General features: G+C 54.9%; 1 protein-coding gene across 2 annotated transcripts in view; it reads right to left on the reverse strand.

The window, feature by feature from the left end:
* Nucleotides 1–4,510: 4,510 nt before the first annotated feature.
* The window catches only part of C15H9orf3 (chromosome 15 C9orf3 homolog), a 365,530-nt gene continuing 353,943 nt past the window's right edge, over nucleotides 4,511–16,097 (reverse strand). Inside the window, exons 13-15 of one of the 2 annotated variants that reach the window (XM_025359585.1) lie at nucleotides 10,435–10,521; nucleotides 8,534–8,678; nucleotides 4,511–5,015 (exon numbers count right to left, since the gene is read on the reverse strand). In XM_025359585.1, coding sequence (XP_025215370.1) covers nucleotides 8,538–8,678; nucleotides 10,435–10,521 — 228 coding nt within the window. In that variant the 3' untranslated portion in view covers nucleotides 4,511–5,015; nucleotides 8,534–8,537. Of the gene's footprint in view, nucleotides 5,757–8,533; nucleotides 8,679–10,434; nucleotides 10,522–16,097 lie in introns of both variants that reach the window. The other variant, XM_025359584.1, reaches the window with a different exon arrangement.

Genomic DNA, 16,097 nt, shown 5'->3' on the forward strand with positions numbered 1-16,097 from the left:
TGGCCTTTCTCACACTGGTTATCCGACTGGAACAGAAATGCGTATCAGGCGATCAGTCTCCCGGACAGCAGGGAGGGTGGGAAGAGACCTATAAAACCTGCCACTGAACAGTCACAACCGGCCTCTCCTCCCTTCCACCTTGTAAACCTCGAGAGCCCAAGCAGCGCGGCCAAGGTCACTGTCCGCCGGTGCTGGGAACGACCCTGGGAGATCCAGGCAGCCCCTTCAACCTCCAGGCCCCCCAAACCTCTCAGGTGGCCGCCGTCTCCATGCCCCTATAGGGGGTGCCTGCCGTGGCTGGGCCCTGCACAGAGTGAGCCTACTGTGGCTCAGCCCAAGGCACCAACGAACCAAAGAGCCGCCACACTTTAATGTCAACCCCGACGACGTGCCAGGCAGCACCCCTCTTCTTCCAGGGAATGGGGTGTGGGGGCCCCTGCGCACCCCGAGGTCTGCTCGGAAGGAGCCTTCCAGGACAGACTGTGGCCCCCGCCGGGTGGGACTGCCTTGCCGAGGAGCCCCCCTTCCCTGCCAGCACCTCTCCTCACCCCCACCCATGACCACGCAAGTCCTCCGCTGGCCCATCTATAGAACCAGGAGGTGCTTGGCCTACAACTTCCAACCCTACACCAACTGTCCCTTGAAAGCAGCCCTTGGCCTTGCTTTCAGCTGCTCTGGGTCACAGTTCCCTTGGTGAGGTCACTGCACCACAGGTCCCTCCCCTCGGCCTCCCCCAGGCCTGGCCGCCGGCTGCTGCAGGCTGAAGGGAGGTGGAGGGAAGCCGCAGCCTCCCGGACCCTTCGTCGTCGAGGGCAGCTTTTCCGCCAGGCCTGTCTTGGGTGTGGCTGGCCTCCCTCCATGCTGCAGGGAAGGTCACCTTGCCTAGGATGGAGGCTATTATTTCAATGTTTTGGTTTAAAATTCCAATAAAAATAAATGCTTTAAAATCCTTTAATCCTCAAAAGGAAGCTGAGCTGGGACCTGACCGTCTTCCCTGGTGTTTCTCTGCTGTGTCCTCCCTCGCCCCACTTTTTGCCTTTGTCCGGCCAGAATTCCCAGCCTTCTCCCCGGGCTGTGGCCCAGAGCCCCAGGCCGGGGAGGTCCTCCTGTCCCCTCAGCCCTGGCAGGGAGGTGGGGAGCTGCCCTTCCAGGCCGGCCCCGGGGTGCTGGCAAGGCCTGCAGGCAACCGAGGCAGGCTGTGGTCACTGCTGCTTACTCCTTTTGTGGGGGGCCCTCCGGGCTGGGGTCACCCTCAGATGCCCTGGCTACCTCCCCTCCTGCAGCAGGCCCCGGGCCCAGGCCCAGCCACAGACTGGCACAGCCTGTGTTCAGACGGCCGGAGGCGACAGCAGGGACGCTTGTTTCAAACACGCTGGTCTCTGGAGAAGTGCCCTGCGCTGGGCTGCCCGGCTCCTGTGGGCTGAAACACTGGCATCTCCTCGGCCTCAGGGGGAAGGGCTGAACCCCGCAGCCATTTGTTCTCCTGGAGGACAGTGGCAATTAACCCATTAACTTGCTGCCTCTCCCTGATCTTTTATGAAACCTGGCAAACCCAGTTGATTGTTCATGCCCACCACGCGGGAGACGGATGGCCCTGTGACGCTGGTGGCTGCAGGCCACGGGGCCCAGGGTGACATGTTCCAGCATCTGCCCTCCAGCCCCTCAGTGCCCCTTCAGTGCCGTTTAGCCCCACGCAGCCTCAGGGCACAGCCATGGGGCTCCCCCACCCCGTGGCATCTCCAGGTTATCACAGAGCCTAACAAAGCCCCACGTGAGCAGGTGTTTCTTGGCTTCTACCTAGACAGGGAGCTGACGGTGTCTCGTGGGGACCCTCCAGTCCTGGGTCTGTCTGCTCAGTGGAGGCGCTGGCTTGTCGGTAAAGAAGGTGGCTCCTGTATCAGTTTATTTCTTACAGCCTGTTGCGGGGTCAGGGGAGCTAATACCTTCACATCAACTTTAACCGAGGCCCCGTGACAGGTCCTGCCCAGGGGTCGGCCGCGGGGGAGCTGCTGAGCTGAGGCTGGGAAACAGCACGCAACTGGCGGATTCAAATTCAGGTTTCCGTGCTTTCCAGAGCGGCCCGTGCCCCACCCAGCCCGCCTTTCCACCACACTGGAGGAGGCGTGAAGGCCCAGGGGCCTCTCAAGTCCTGGCTGCTGAGTGTCACAGGGTGGTGTCCCAGGAGTGCCTGGACATGGAGGCCTCAGCAGATGCCAAAGAAGGGCCCACAGCTGGGGAGGCGTCGTGGCGTGGAGGAAAGCGCTGAGCCACATGGACCTGCGTTCAAACCCTGCCACGTGGCAGGTGAACCCACAGTGGGAACTCCGGTTCCCTGGCACACCCACACCCTGCTCTCCCAGACAGCTCCCCCTCATCATCCAGGACCACCGAGCCCTGCGCAGACACCCTGCTCTCCGAAGGCGCTATGGCCGCGCTAAGGCCGTGAGCTTTCTAGCCTGAGTCCCGTCACACGCCCTTTGATCTGAGCTAGTTTCTGATGCGATACTTCACGGAAAAATGGAAGAGCACTGGTCACGTCCGTCTCCTACTGACCCCGAGACCCTGGTTTGCTCTGAAGCTGGAATCGCGAGGCCTCTCTGCCAGGCCCTGGCTGGAGGGTCTCTCGAGTCTCTTAGGAGACGCCAGAGGAGCGGCCGGCAGAACCCACTCAGAGTCTGCTGAGGCACAGGTGGAGGACGCTGGCGAGGGCCGTCGCAGTCTCAGGGAGCGTCCTGCCTGGATGGAGCAGCTCTCCGGCTTCCTCCCTCCCTCACCTCCAGCGGCAGCCCCGGCACGGGCAGGGTGCCCCCAGGTCTGGAGGCCGCAAAGCCACCTCTCCTGGCAGGACCGCGGCCACAGCCGTGACACCAGTGTCTGGTTTTGATGAGGTCCACCGAATTCATGCCACCCACGGGCCAGATCCCCGGTGGTCAAAGCAAGTCACAAGACCCGGTGACTCACAGGAGCCAGGGGATTAGCAGTCTATGCAGAGCCCCACCTATTCAGCAGTTCAGCTTTGCTTTAGTGCTTTCTAAAGAAGACAAAGCATGGCTTTCAATTTTTGGAAAAGCAGGATCACCCCAAACCACTGGGCCGGTGAAGCCGCCCACAGCTCTCGAGAGGCCCAGGTGCCAAGCGTCTGCACACAGCGGGAGTGGGAGCCTCGCAGGGCAGTTTGGCCGCTGCTCCCAGGGTCCTTCCCGGCTTCGCCTCAGTGAAAGCCAAACACACTCAGAAAGTGCAGCGAGAAGGACGAGAGAGAGAGAGGGCCGGGCGTGGGGCTCACGCCTGTCATCCCAGCACTTTGGGAGGCCGAGGCAGGCAGATCACCTGAGGTCGGGAGTTTGAGACCAGCCTGACCAACGTGGTGAAACCCCGTCTCTACTAAAAACACAAAACTAGCTGGACATGGTGGCGGGAGCCTGCGGCAGGAGAGTCGCTTGAACCCAGGAGGTGGAGGTTGCAGTGAGCCGAGATCGTGCCAGTGCACTCCAGCCTGGGCGATGAGCAAAACTCTGCCTCAAAAAAAAAAAAAAAAAAAGGCGGCAGTGCAGAGAGAAAACATCGTTCATTCTGTTTCCACAGGAAGCAGCGGTTGTATTTATTCAACTACACAAACAGCCAAGTTGCGAGTCGTCCTCCACGATGGCACAGCCAGCCATACAGCCCCACGCAAAGGCTTGCGACAGCAGAGAGCAAATCCTAAGAACCTTCTGGAATCAGTCACTGGCACAAGAAAACAGAGTTCTGGAGACCACGGCCTCTCAGTCCAAAGCTTCTGACGGAGATCCACGGTACAGCCCCGCGTCCCCCCAAATAGGCCAGAATTCGTGGTGCCCCCGGAGCCGGGCAGAGGAGACTGTGGGTGTGTTCAAGTGCACGCAGGCTCAGCCCAGCCTCGCATGGGGCCCGTGGCTGCACCTGTTCCTACGGCCTTCTCCAGGCACTGTCAAACATTCTGCCCACGGACTGCGCCCAGGAAGGTCAGTGCCCAGCTTCTGTCTACACCCTAAACCTTGTGGAGAAAGAAAAATCACACCACCAGACTCCCACGGTGCCTGAATATGCCCAGGCTCTCCATTTACCAGAAGAGAGTGCCCCACACCCAGCCAAATTTCTTTTGTTTTCAGGCTTCTAAGAGAACTAACACTACCTTGAAAACAACAAATAAACTAGGGAGGTGGGAGAGGAACACCCGAATGTGAAGAATACCTTTTTCTTGTATGTGCTTTTTATTTTTTTTTTGAGGCAGAGTCTTGCTCTGTCGCCCAGGCTGGAGTGCAGCGCCGCGATCTTGGCTCACTGCAACCTCCACCTCCCGGATTCAAGCGATTCCCCTGCCTCAGCCTCCTGAGCAGCTGGGACTACAGGTGCCACCACCACACCCAGCTACCTTTTTGTATTTTAGTAGAGACGGGGTCTCACCATGTTGGTCAGGATGGTCTCAGATTCCTGACCTCGTGATCCACCCGCCCCGGCCTCTCAAAGTGCTGGGATTACAGGCGTGAGTCACCATGCCCGGCCTTTGTTAAACAGTATGAAATTCAGAAGCAAACACATATACAAAAAAAAAAAATCCATTACATTTATTAAGAATAATCGTAGAGTCTCGTCCTGCTCTTCTACATCAAACGGCACCCACTGGTCTTGGTACACAGGAGCGGTGTGACGTCCTGAATTACAGAAATATCCACATCCAGCCATGTGCTGACCAGACCAACGTAAAACGTTCAGCAGGTTTTCCAACGTCTCTCGGATATATTTAATCATCTGTGCAGAAGAACTCAAAATCCCAGAGCAGCTCCACTCCAGATCCAGGGCGGGAGGCCGCGTTTACGAGAATCTGCCTTTTGTGCGTGCCTGGCTGGGACCAGCCTCTGGGAAAGAGAAGCACCAAGACTTGAACGGGGCTGTGGGCTGACGGCTTTAGCAGCCACATAATCCCTCCTTTGATGTCCAGGGCCAGTCCCCCAGGCTAGGAGGAGGTGAATGAAAGAATCTCGCTGGGATCTTTCCTGCAAAGGAAACAGCAGTAACTGATTACCCAAGTCGCCAAGAGGAATTCTCGTGAGCGTGCACCTCTGTGTGCCTTTGCTCTCCGCTGTCAGGAGAGGACTTTAATCACAGGACAAGGAGGAGACCCAGGCCCATCTCACAGTCCCGGGACGGGTCACAGCGAGCCGTGTGATGCTGGCCTGCTCACACGTGGCCGTTGACACCAGCAGGCTGTACTCAGGCTTTGCGTACACAATAGCTGCTAGGAGGAGTCCCCATTTCAGACCCGCACCCACTCTAACTGCTCTCAGAGTCTCAGCTCACCTTGCGGTGGGAGAGCTGGGCCCTGCCTCCCTCACACACGGGGGCAGACGCTCCCCTGCAGGCACGTGTCCCGCCTTCAGGCCTGGGAGCTCTTAACTTTCTGCCAGCAGGGTTTTCTGAGTCTACAAACCCCCATGCCGCAGGAGCACATACAGACGACTGGCACCGTGCTGCCGCCGGGCCAGGGAGGACGCGGCCTGTCTGCCGTGAGTGGGAGCCCCAGCTCTCCTGAGCCTCGGGCACTTACAGACACGAAGGCTTTTTGCTCAAGGGCTCGACTCCTGTTCCTGCTGAACTGAGCCAGTGTGTAAAATGAGAACTGATATCAGCTCAGTAGGCACCGGAGGGCGGGTCCAATCGACAGCCCGGAGAAGCAGCGCCTCAGCTGGGAGCTCCGTGGGCACCGTCCGCTGGCGCAGGAGATGCGGAGGCCTGGACTGTAAATACAAGAGAGAGTTCACCGCGCCCAGAACAGGAGCTCCTCCGAAAGCCCCACCCGCCCCGCTCACAGCATGAACCACCACGTGGTTTCACTCGACTGATGGGGACGCATTTGGTTTCAGTTTTCTGTAAGAATAATTTTCGCAACTTTCAATACATTTGACCTTTCAGACAGATGTCCGATTAGTGGATGTTTGTGTGGACAGACTTAAGGACTGAGTGCGCGGCTAGCATTCCCGGCAAGAGATAGTGCATCCTTCGGGCCAAGTGGTCTCTCATCCTCCAGGATCGCGCTCTGCACCCACGCTGACTGTGCAGCAGCGGCCCGCCCGTCAGCAACAGCCTCTGCCCCAGCGGCTCCAACTTAACTGTCCCCATCTCACCTTCTCTTCAGGTGCAGAACTTAGCCACTGTGAACAAAGCGGAAACCAATCACTGTTCACCAATCAGCTAAGCTCTGCACCTTGTTAGAGAGGTCATCGCTGGGCATAAATAAAGGGACGGTGACCGGTGAGCATCTTCCTCAGCTGGTGGCTTCTTTTGTTTCCAAAGAAGATTTACGAGATGCACCTGTCCTCCAATCGGCAGCGAGTGCGACCACGACTTCTGGAGCAGCAGCCAAGGTCGTGGTTGCGTGGTAATCCCTGGCAATGTGATTTTAATCTTAAGTCACAAATCAGCATGCCAGGAACCCAAGCAGCCAGAGCACCTGAGAGCAGCGCCGCCCCGTGCCCCCGTCTGCGCGCACCGGGCTTCCGCGGAAGGACGCCGGCGACACTGCCGCCTTCACGCCTGTTACACAGGCAAACAGGTGGAGTTTGTTTGCTGTTCATTTAGTTGGCATCCTAGAGGTATAATTTTTTGAATCAAAGGGACTCGAGACGACCATAAAAATGCCAGTGCAGCTTTGGAACTGACGAAAACTGCAGGGACCAAGCACGTGACACACAGAATTGCTAAAGGCAGCTGTCCTTACTGTTAGTTTACTGCCTCTAACCCTGGGGACGAGATCCCTTCTCTCCAGGCAGATTCTAGCTGCTCTGGGAAGCCTCTGGGGACTCTCAGGCCAGGAGTCCGCTTGCTGGAAGGGGCCCTGGGAGCAACCCCGGCCACTGTGCCTCACCGGAACTGGCTGGGAGGGAGGCTGGCAACCCTGGGATTCATCTGGTGGGGTGGGGACAGGAACAAAGATGTCGGGGAAGGGGAAAGGGGAGACTCGTGACCAAGATGACTCCTTTGCCTGCTTGGGCAAAAAATCCCCATGAAGAGTGACAAAGGGTGTGCCCCGCGGTGCTGCTCCCGACCGGCAGGAAGGGCGACAGGACTAGCTGGCCTTGTAGCTTCACACACTTTCACAAACGCCACGAAGTAACAAAACGAAAGAGAAACGCTGCTTATACTGATTACTACAGGAGGCCGGCAGTGAGGTAAGTGCGCAGTCTGCGCCGCCGGCCTGTGCTGGAGGGGAGCCAGGTCATGTCTGCCGCAGGCGTTTCGCTACGCGACACTCAGTAGTTCGTCCCCCGTTTCCCTTTCCTGGCACACGTGGTTCCTGACTCTTCTGGAATATGATTATGCTTTGGAAAAACTTTTTATTTCTTTTCATTATTAGAGTTCTTTCCGATAAATAAGCTACTTAAACACATTACACAGAAATGGTTTTCATAAGCACAAAACATGAGAAGCAAACTCGATGTTCAAAGCTGAGCGAAGAACATCAACACCAAATATTCAATGTCCATGAAAAATTACAGAGAAGCTATAACATGAAAAATGCTTCAGATTTGATAAGTTTTTTTTAAAGATACAAAATTAGACATCCCCTATTAATATCACATAAAACATTGAAGCAAAACGGAGCAGACACAGAAATGATAATGACTGTTAGAGAAAAAAAAATCCCACAGTTGTCCTGCAAAACTTGGTGTACCACTGCGAGGCTGCCTTAATAGTGCGGAAACCCATACCGAGCGGCACTGCTAGGAAGTAAATCTAACAGGTTAATTCCAGACACAATTAACAGAGAAAGTGACTTAAATAATCCAGAACTCACTCCAATATAAGCCACGGTAGAAATTCTGCTCCAACACAACAAAGCAAAAAGTAGGACTTGCTCTCAAGACACAGGTCATGGAGTGCATACGCCGCGTGTGGTGTGTGTGCTGCGTGTGCCGCAGCTGCTGTGTGTGGTGTGTGTGCCGCGTGCGCTGTGTGTGGTGTGTGTGCTGTGTGTGGTGCGTGTGCTGTGTGTGCCTGTGCCTGGAGAGCCTCCCGCCAGCCCATGACCAGGCGTGGACAGCCCAAGGAGCCTCCAGTTCACACACGGCTAGAAGAAAACATCGGCCCGCAGAAGCTAGGCTCTGGAGTCACATGGCCGCGTGAACGCCTGTGTGAGCCGTGACCGTGAAGACCGGACCAGCGCTTCCGCGAGGCTTCCCATTCCATCTCCAAACCTACTCGAGACGTTCCCCCACAATGTTTGTTCCTACAGATTTTAAAACCTAAAGTGGCCAAAATAGGGCCACTGTGCCTCCAGGTGGACAGCCTCTGCCTCCCGGTGACCGCCCCAGTCAGACGAGGTGCTCCGGGGACCCCGGGCTCCCGCACCAGCCCAGCACCCACTTGGCCAGTTACTCTCCAGGCCCCCAGCCAGAGAGCCAACTACTGATGCTGCCGGTGGTCTTGGCTAACTGTTCGGCTGATTTATTAAGCTGGCTCCTAAGGGAGTATCTGGTTAGAACTAAATGACAGAAAAAGAAAGGGAGAGAATCACCTCATTAAAATAACATGTCGGCCACCACCTGGGCTGAGGACCTATCCATCTGCTCCCTGGTCCGCTCGAAGCACCTGCGCGCGAGCTGCTGCTGTCTGGCGTCCTCACTCACCATCAGCTCCCCATAGAGGTACACGCCCATGGCCTGCAGGGCACAGAGGCCAGAGGGCATCAGGCGAAGGCGTGGGCACCCACACACATACACGCACACATGACCTCCTCAGTCTGTGCTTGTTCCACACACACTTGCTGGTCTAGAAACCGTGAAGACCCCAGAGAAGACGGAGACTGCGGGGTGACTGTGCTTTTGGAAGCTGCAGTCTGCAATCCCTGTCTCCTCCTTGTTCTCAAAACCCCAAGGAATCCTCAGCTCCCAATTCTCTCCACAGACTCTGACGACTTCGCTGGTGACAGAACGATGAGCCAGCATTCCCACCACGATGGCCGTGTCAGGAACGCTCTGAACAGAGACAGAGGTGGTTCCCAGAATTACCATGTGGAAGGCATGACAGAGATGCGGGACTCCTGCCCCGCAAAGTGTGTCCCTAGGAGTAGCTGGTTTGAGTTCACCCAGCAAGTCCCTCACCTGCCAGGGAACGAGAGCACAGCAGGCAGCAGCCGCCGCGGACACATCACGAGGCCTGCAGAGACCCGCCCCGCCTGTGCCCTGTCCTCCCCAGCCCGCACCGCAGCCCGCACCGACGCTGCTGCTTGGGAACGATGCTGCAAACACACCCTATTTTTAAAACAGCTAAGGACGTTCTGGAAGACCCAAGGAACCCTCTGGATCTGCCCACTCCCTCGTGCCAGGCTTAGCTATGCCATGAGTCACATTCCGACTAAATGAAGGGCCTCAAAGACAGCGCAAGAGCTAAACTCCGCGGTGAAGGGTTCAAAAGCGCTGACCTACAAAAGCCCAGACATGGTGATCCTTAGTTGTCAAACATCAGGATTCTAAATATACTGCAGTGATTTCTGGTCTTCAGAATGGACCTTAAAGTTGCTCTTAAATTCTGTGCTTCTACTCCTGGTATGTTTTTCCAGACACCTCTTGCTCTGCTGTGCAAATGTGACATTTCTTCTGGTACAAAGGAATGTACTTTTCTTTGTGGGAATAATGAGGCCTCGGGCCTCACTGGCTGGCTGTCCCCACACTGAGACCCTATCAAAAGTCCTTTTGTTTGCCTCACTCCCACTCTCCACCCCAGCTGGAAGGCAGCTCCACGCCGTCACCCACAGCGCTTGGCAGGCCACTCACTCGGAGGCGGAGGGAGTGGAGAGTGGGGAAATGGGGTGGGTGTGGGAGGCTGTGACGTGTCACAGGACACACCTGTTGGTGACCTGACAAACTGCGGACATCGAGGCAGCCGATGAGGGTCTCCCCAGATCCGCTCCCGCACACGCACTGCCTGTGAGCTCCTAGGAAGGGGACGGCTGTCCCCGGTGAACAGTGAGAAAAGCTCCCACAGAGAGGAACCTGCCTAGCACAGCACAGCAGGTGCAGGTACAGACCGACTGTCCCGTCAGGGTTCTCCCAGTCTGACTTGCACGTGTACTTTCAATGAGGGCCACTCATCAGGGATCTACCGCACGGCATCACCAAGCGACAAGCATGGCCTAGCAGGTGCTGGAGACGCCGTGAAGTGTGAGCACGCAGCATCGGATGACATGTGGGCCACAAGGCAGCACTGAAGGTGCCCAACTCAATCCTTCAAAGACACTGAGAGAGGAAAAAAGCAGCTCAGAAGTATCAGTGTTAGGTAAGATCCTACCAGTCCTTAAGAATCTCTGGGACAGATTTATTTATTTGTTATGAAAGAGATACTGAGAACGTGGGTTCCTGTGTGAAGTGCAGGGGACAGCCTTTACGGAACCCCCATCCGCTGCAGGATGACACCTACCTGATCCTCCTGAAGGAACTGCTCCACACTTTCGTAGGCTTTCGTGAACTTGTGCTTAACAATGAGTTCACACCACCGATGGCGAACCTGGAGGAACAAGAGAGCGCCCAGTGAGAAACATGCGGGCAGGCACCGCAGCCACCGCGCCCAGCGACTGGCAGCCTCTGTATTCCAAAAAGCTGTGCTCTCAAATGGACTGGCCTTGTTGACACACTTAGTTTTACATTTTCTTTTAGGTTTTTTTTTTTCCACTTTTTATTTTCTTTGAGAAAGAGACTCGCTCTGTCACCCAGGCTGGAGTGTAATGGCACGATCTGGTTCACTGCAACCTCCGCCTCCTGGGTCCAAGCAATTCTCCTGCCTCAGCCTCCTGAGTAGCTGGGATTACAGGCGCCTGCCATCACACCTCGCTAAATTTTGTAGACGGGGTTTCACTATGTTGGCCAGGCTGGTCTCGATCTCCTGACCTCGTGAGCCACCTGCCCCAGCCTCCCAAAGTGCTGGGATTACAGGCGTGAGCCACTGCGCACGGTCAGTCTACTCTTTAAAGAAAGAAGCCACAGTGCTAATTAGGGCTGCCAGTCAACTTCAGAGGGAAAAGCAGGCGTTTCACTGTTTTAAACATGATTTTGCAAGATGACAGACACTAAACGCAAGGTGTAACGAGGAAATTCCACACACATTCCGACCGTGCTGCAGGGTGTGACAATCAGCGCTCCCTTTCAAACCACCACTCCCTAAGCTCCCGCAGCAGATCTGGCTCAGTGCTGCTCATCTGTGACAGACACAGCAAGAGGCAGAGACGCTGCTCTCACGTTCCCCGGAAGCGGCAGCGCCCCCTTCTCAGAGTCTGGGGAAGGAGTGAGCCCAGGACACCCCGAGGTGGATAGTTCCTGCTGCGTATCCACATGCGTGCAGGTCTGCACAACGTACTGGAAACAGACAAGTTAAAGGTGGATGCCGTTCCTTTAAAAGATACATTTCATCAGAAGCTCACCTGCAGGAATTCGGAGGGAACTCCCACTCCCACCCTCTTCGAACCTCCAGACACAGTGGGAGAGTCCGATGCCAGCCCCGGCCGCCCTCTGGACACAGGCACAGCCCCCCGCACAAGGTATGCCCCACACCCCGGCGCAGGCGGCATCTCTCGGCGCTGCAGGTTCCTTCTCTACAAGAAGATTCACCTACAATTTGTTTTCCAGAACCCAGTCCGCTGCCTTTCTCCACTGCACCAAAGCCCTCTCAGTCATACCAAGTCAACCATTCTATACTCCATTACCGAACCGACATCGCCATACGTGGAAGTGATTACGTGTATTTTAGGAGAACCTCCTTCCATCACGCCTTGTTTTTACTGACGGTGAAAGCGGGAGATACTCTACAGTGGCGTGTTTGCGGCAATAATAAAACGTAAGCAACGTCAACATTTTGGCGACGGTCTCTGTAAAGGACATCACCATCCACTGACCTAGCTGGCTCTCTCCTTTAATCTACTCTAAAGAGGTTCACATGCAAACAGTTAAGATTGAAGGAGAGAAACCAATCTTTCGGAAGGAATCCTGCCCCCAAGCCACAGCGCCCTGTGCGACAGTGTTAACTTGGGAATTCTGCCGGGCGGCCCTGGGCTTGGAGGCAGCCAGGCCCTTTGAAGAACTGAAGTGGCCTCTGGGAGGGGCTGACAGCCTCTGCCCTCAGAGCAAACGGGAAGGAGGCTGGGGCGGCAAAATCTTTCCACCTTCAACAAAATGTGCTTTCCTGTGCAGCCAACAGAAGTTGACAACAGACTACACGAGGAGGAGCCCTCCACTTCCCCAACGGCAAGAACAAGTGACCAGAGCTCAAAGAAGCCAGCTCACCATCACACGCCAGAGGAAGCCACTAGAAGAAACCGCGCCCAGCTGTGGACAACCCAAACTGTCCCTTGGACGCCTCCATCCCTCATCTCTCTTCCAACTCACAGCCGCCTAAATGTGCCATCTGCCAGGTCCACACGCCAGCAGAGGTGCCATCTGCTGTGAGCTTTGTGAAGACGGGCACCAGCTCCCCGAGGTGGAAGGGGCTTTCGGGCAAGCCGGTCTGATCTGGAGGGATGGCNCGCGTACCGACGGCAGGGACAGCAGGGATGGCCGCGTACCGACGGCAGGGACAGCAGAGGACGGGGCTGCTGCTCTGAGACTTAGGGAGACAGCCTCATTTTCTTAACGGCACAAGAGAAACCCTACTTGTGGCAGCTTTTAGGGAGGGTCCCTTAGGTGAGACCTGTCGGCTTCTAAGTATTCTTTAAGTGTTCTAACCACCGATGCTTGTCTGATCTGGCCACACCACACGACCACGGTCATTCTAAAGCTTGGAGGACGTGTATAAATTTGATTGTGAGAATGGAGGGTTTCGCCGTAGAACGAGGCCCTCGGTGGGGGCGGGGGCAGGAGGCAGCGCAGCCCACAGCTGGCGCAGGTCCAGGAGATGGCGGGTGAAAGACGCGCTTTCACCGCGAATCTGAAGTCAGTATTTCCACTTTTCTTACTGTTAGAAATAGTTTGTTGTCAAGATTAATAAGAGACCCAGGCTTGTGACCCCTGGAGGCTAACAGCAACCAGGAAGGACAGACCAAGCCCGTCTCCCACCCCCACTCCCTTTCCCACCCCACGAAGAGAAGATACAAACAACAAGTCTTTTCATTACAAAGAGCTAAGTGTATGTCAATATTTCGGCGACAGGATGCTGAGAAGACACCGCAGAAATGCTGAGGAGGCCGGGCAGGCCAGAGAGTTCCTGCTCACGCGCAGCCTTCACTTCTCTTCGTTCCTTTGAGAAACAAAGAAAATCCTTATTTTTCTCCCCCAAACTCTCAAGGACCCACAATTCACACGCCATTCGTCACCACGGGGAGTGGGGATGACACCAGTCTCACTGAAGCCCTGCAGTATCTCCGAAGGAGCCCTGACAGAATATCCGTCTCCAGACCGCCGAGGGGCTTCAGGGTCGTGAAAGATGCTCCGCCTCCTACAGCAAGCTCCTCGCAGCGAGAAGGCAGGAAAGCCCCACGGCCAGGGAGCTGGGGCCAGAGCTCCACATTGTGCCCGCCAGAGGACAGCTGTGCAGTCTAGAGGTCTGCTCTTATTTCTTAATTTATTAACGAGGCTGGTCAATGGGTCTGTCTGTAATGTCCTCCGTCAGAATAAAAACAAACAGAACGCTGCATGCTCCCAGGACAGTGCCTGGCACCAGCGGGCACCCCTCACTGTGTCTTCCGGCCCCCAGCCTCCCCACAGCACCTGGCGGGGAGACCGGCCGCCCTGTGGACCCAAGCAGTTGTCTTCTCTGCACAGTTAGGAAGGAGCCTGCTTTTCAGGGGTGAAAGCCACACTGGCTGCCTCTCTGCTCCCACCCTGTCTGGGAGCCGGGGGAGTGCTGGAGGCTGGCCCAGGCTCCCCCAGAGCCACAGCACTGTGCCGTCCCGGGCCTAGCAAAGCAGATGCTGGCAGGAGCGCATGACCCGGGCTCCGGGGGAGAGCCAGCTGTGGCCGTCTGCAGGTGAGCAGCTGTGAGGGTCAGAGGCACCTGCTAAGAAAGAGTGTCCCCTCCCCCACTCCTCCCCAGGCCTGGAAGGCGGCAGGAGAACCTCATCAGACCCTTCCCCAGCCACAGGCTACCCCAAGCCTAGACTGCACTGGAGATCTGAACTTTAAATCTGAAATTAGGGTAAGGGCTTGGCTCCCTAGGAGATGGGACAAAGTGCAGCTGGGGATAGGGATGGGGGAAAAATGTAACTTTCATTTTAGACCCAACCAGAGAGACACCGATCAGCAAATGAATCACACCCCAAAACAAGTCAGTTTCTGTTTCCCAGCTTTTTAGAATTCTTTTTTCTGATTAATGCACAAGATACTGTAAGGCCTTCCCCTCATCCCTGTCCCCAGGGACTGTCTTCAGTCCCTACTGTGGAGGTGGCCACTGTGCCAACGTGTTTTACACACAATGTGTTTTTCCTTTTCCTTCTAGCAAAGATAACTTCATGGATTGCATTCCTCTGTACCCTGATAAAAATATAGATTTACTTTACACAATTACACTGATATTTAACAGAATATCTTGACTTATGATTCTCGTGAGTGCAGGCAGAGACTTCCCATTCCCTCTCTTAATGGTTGCAGGGTCGTCTGTGATACTCCACATATTTCTATGATTAGCGAGACCCTGACAGGCAGACACTGTTCACATCCTAACAGGAAAGACAAACCGCCTCTGATGCAATGTAACATGAGGTGCGGTCAGCCCGTGCCCCGAGCGTCGCTGGGTGCTACTCCCCAGATGTGGCGTGTCCGGTTCAGGGTGTACGTCTTCACTTTGAGAGACTCCTAAATTGCCTTCCATGAGGGTGTAGCAATTTACACTCCTGCCAAAATCGATGTGAGACCCCACTTTCCTGAACCATCACCACTACTGAATCATCAAACTTTTGATAAGTGAAAAATGGTGTCCATGAGGTCCTTCGTTTTTTAATTGAGAGAGAACTTGAGGAAGGGACTAATTAGGAGGTTGCGGACAGTATTATGGACACCAGCCAGGTACGGTGAAGTACCAGAGACCATGGAAGCGGCAGCTACCCACTGGCCTGAAGAGATGGGAGGCTGTTTCTGGAACAGAGAGAGCTAGAGCCTGGGAGGGGCTGCAGGAGGAACGAGGAAGCCCCCATTCCCATCGGGCAGCTTAGGCATTCTATTACCAGTTGAGTATGGCTGTTTTCTTTTCTTTTGTTTGTTTGAGGTAGGGCCTTGTTCTGTCATCCAGGTTGCAGTGGCTCACCGCAGACTCCACCTCCCAGGCTCAAGGGATCCTTTGGGCTCAGCCTCCCAAGCAGCTAGGACTACAGGCATGTACCACCACACCCAGCTAATCTTTTTTAAAATTACTTTTTGCAGCAATGGGGTCTCTTTGCCCAGGTTGGTCTCAAACTCCTGGGCTCAAGCCATCATCCCACCTTAAGCTTCCCAAAGTGCTGGGATTATAGGCATGAGCCACCACGCCCCAGCAGTTTTTTCATGTGCATAAAATCCTTTCTAGTAACTGTCTATTCATATTCTTTCCCATGTTTTTCCTATTGGATCACTGGCTTTTTCTAGTTAATCTGTTGAGTGTTTGAATACTAGGGAAATTAGCTCCTCTCTGATAAAACTGCAGCTTTGTCCAGGTTTGTTAATCTGTCTTTCTGACTTTGTTCATGGTGGTTTTGCTTGTATTTCTTAATTGCATACAGTTGAGTTTATCTATTTTCTTCTTCCTATGGCTTCTCAGTTCTCTTCAGTTTAATGTTTCATGGGTACATATGCCAGAAGTAATCAAATGGTACACTTTAAATATTCACATTTTTTAATATAGTTGAAAAATTTAAGGACCTTTAAAACCGTGACTAAAATTCATCAAGTCACTCCAAATGCATGTCAGGAATCACCGAGAGCCTAGAGTCGGCACATATTTCAGTCTTACACAGACCCCAGACCCTGACCAACGGGGCGAGGGAGGAAAATGATCAAGTAGGTGTGGGGGGGAAGGAGAGTGGGCAAGTGGAGAAAGAACAAGACGGCAGAAGGGAAACAGGGACACGGCATGGAGAAGTGAGACCAGAGCTGCCCGTGGCAGTATGAGCACAGGGTCCTGGACAC

Source organism: Theropithecus gelada, chromosome 15 (genome assembly GCF_003255815.1).
Source record: "Theropithecus gelada isolate Dixy chromosome 15, Tgel_1.0, whole genome shotgun sequence".
Taxonomy (NCBI): Eukaryota; Metazoa; Chordata; class Mammalia; order Primates; family Cercopithecidae; genus Theropithecus; species Theropithecus gelada.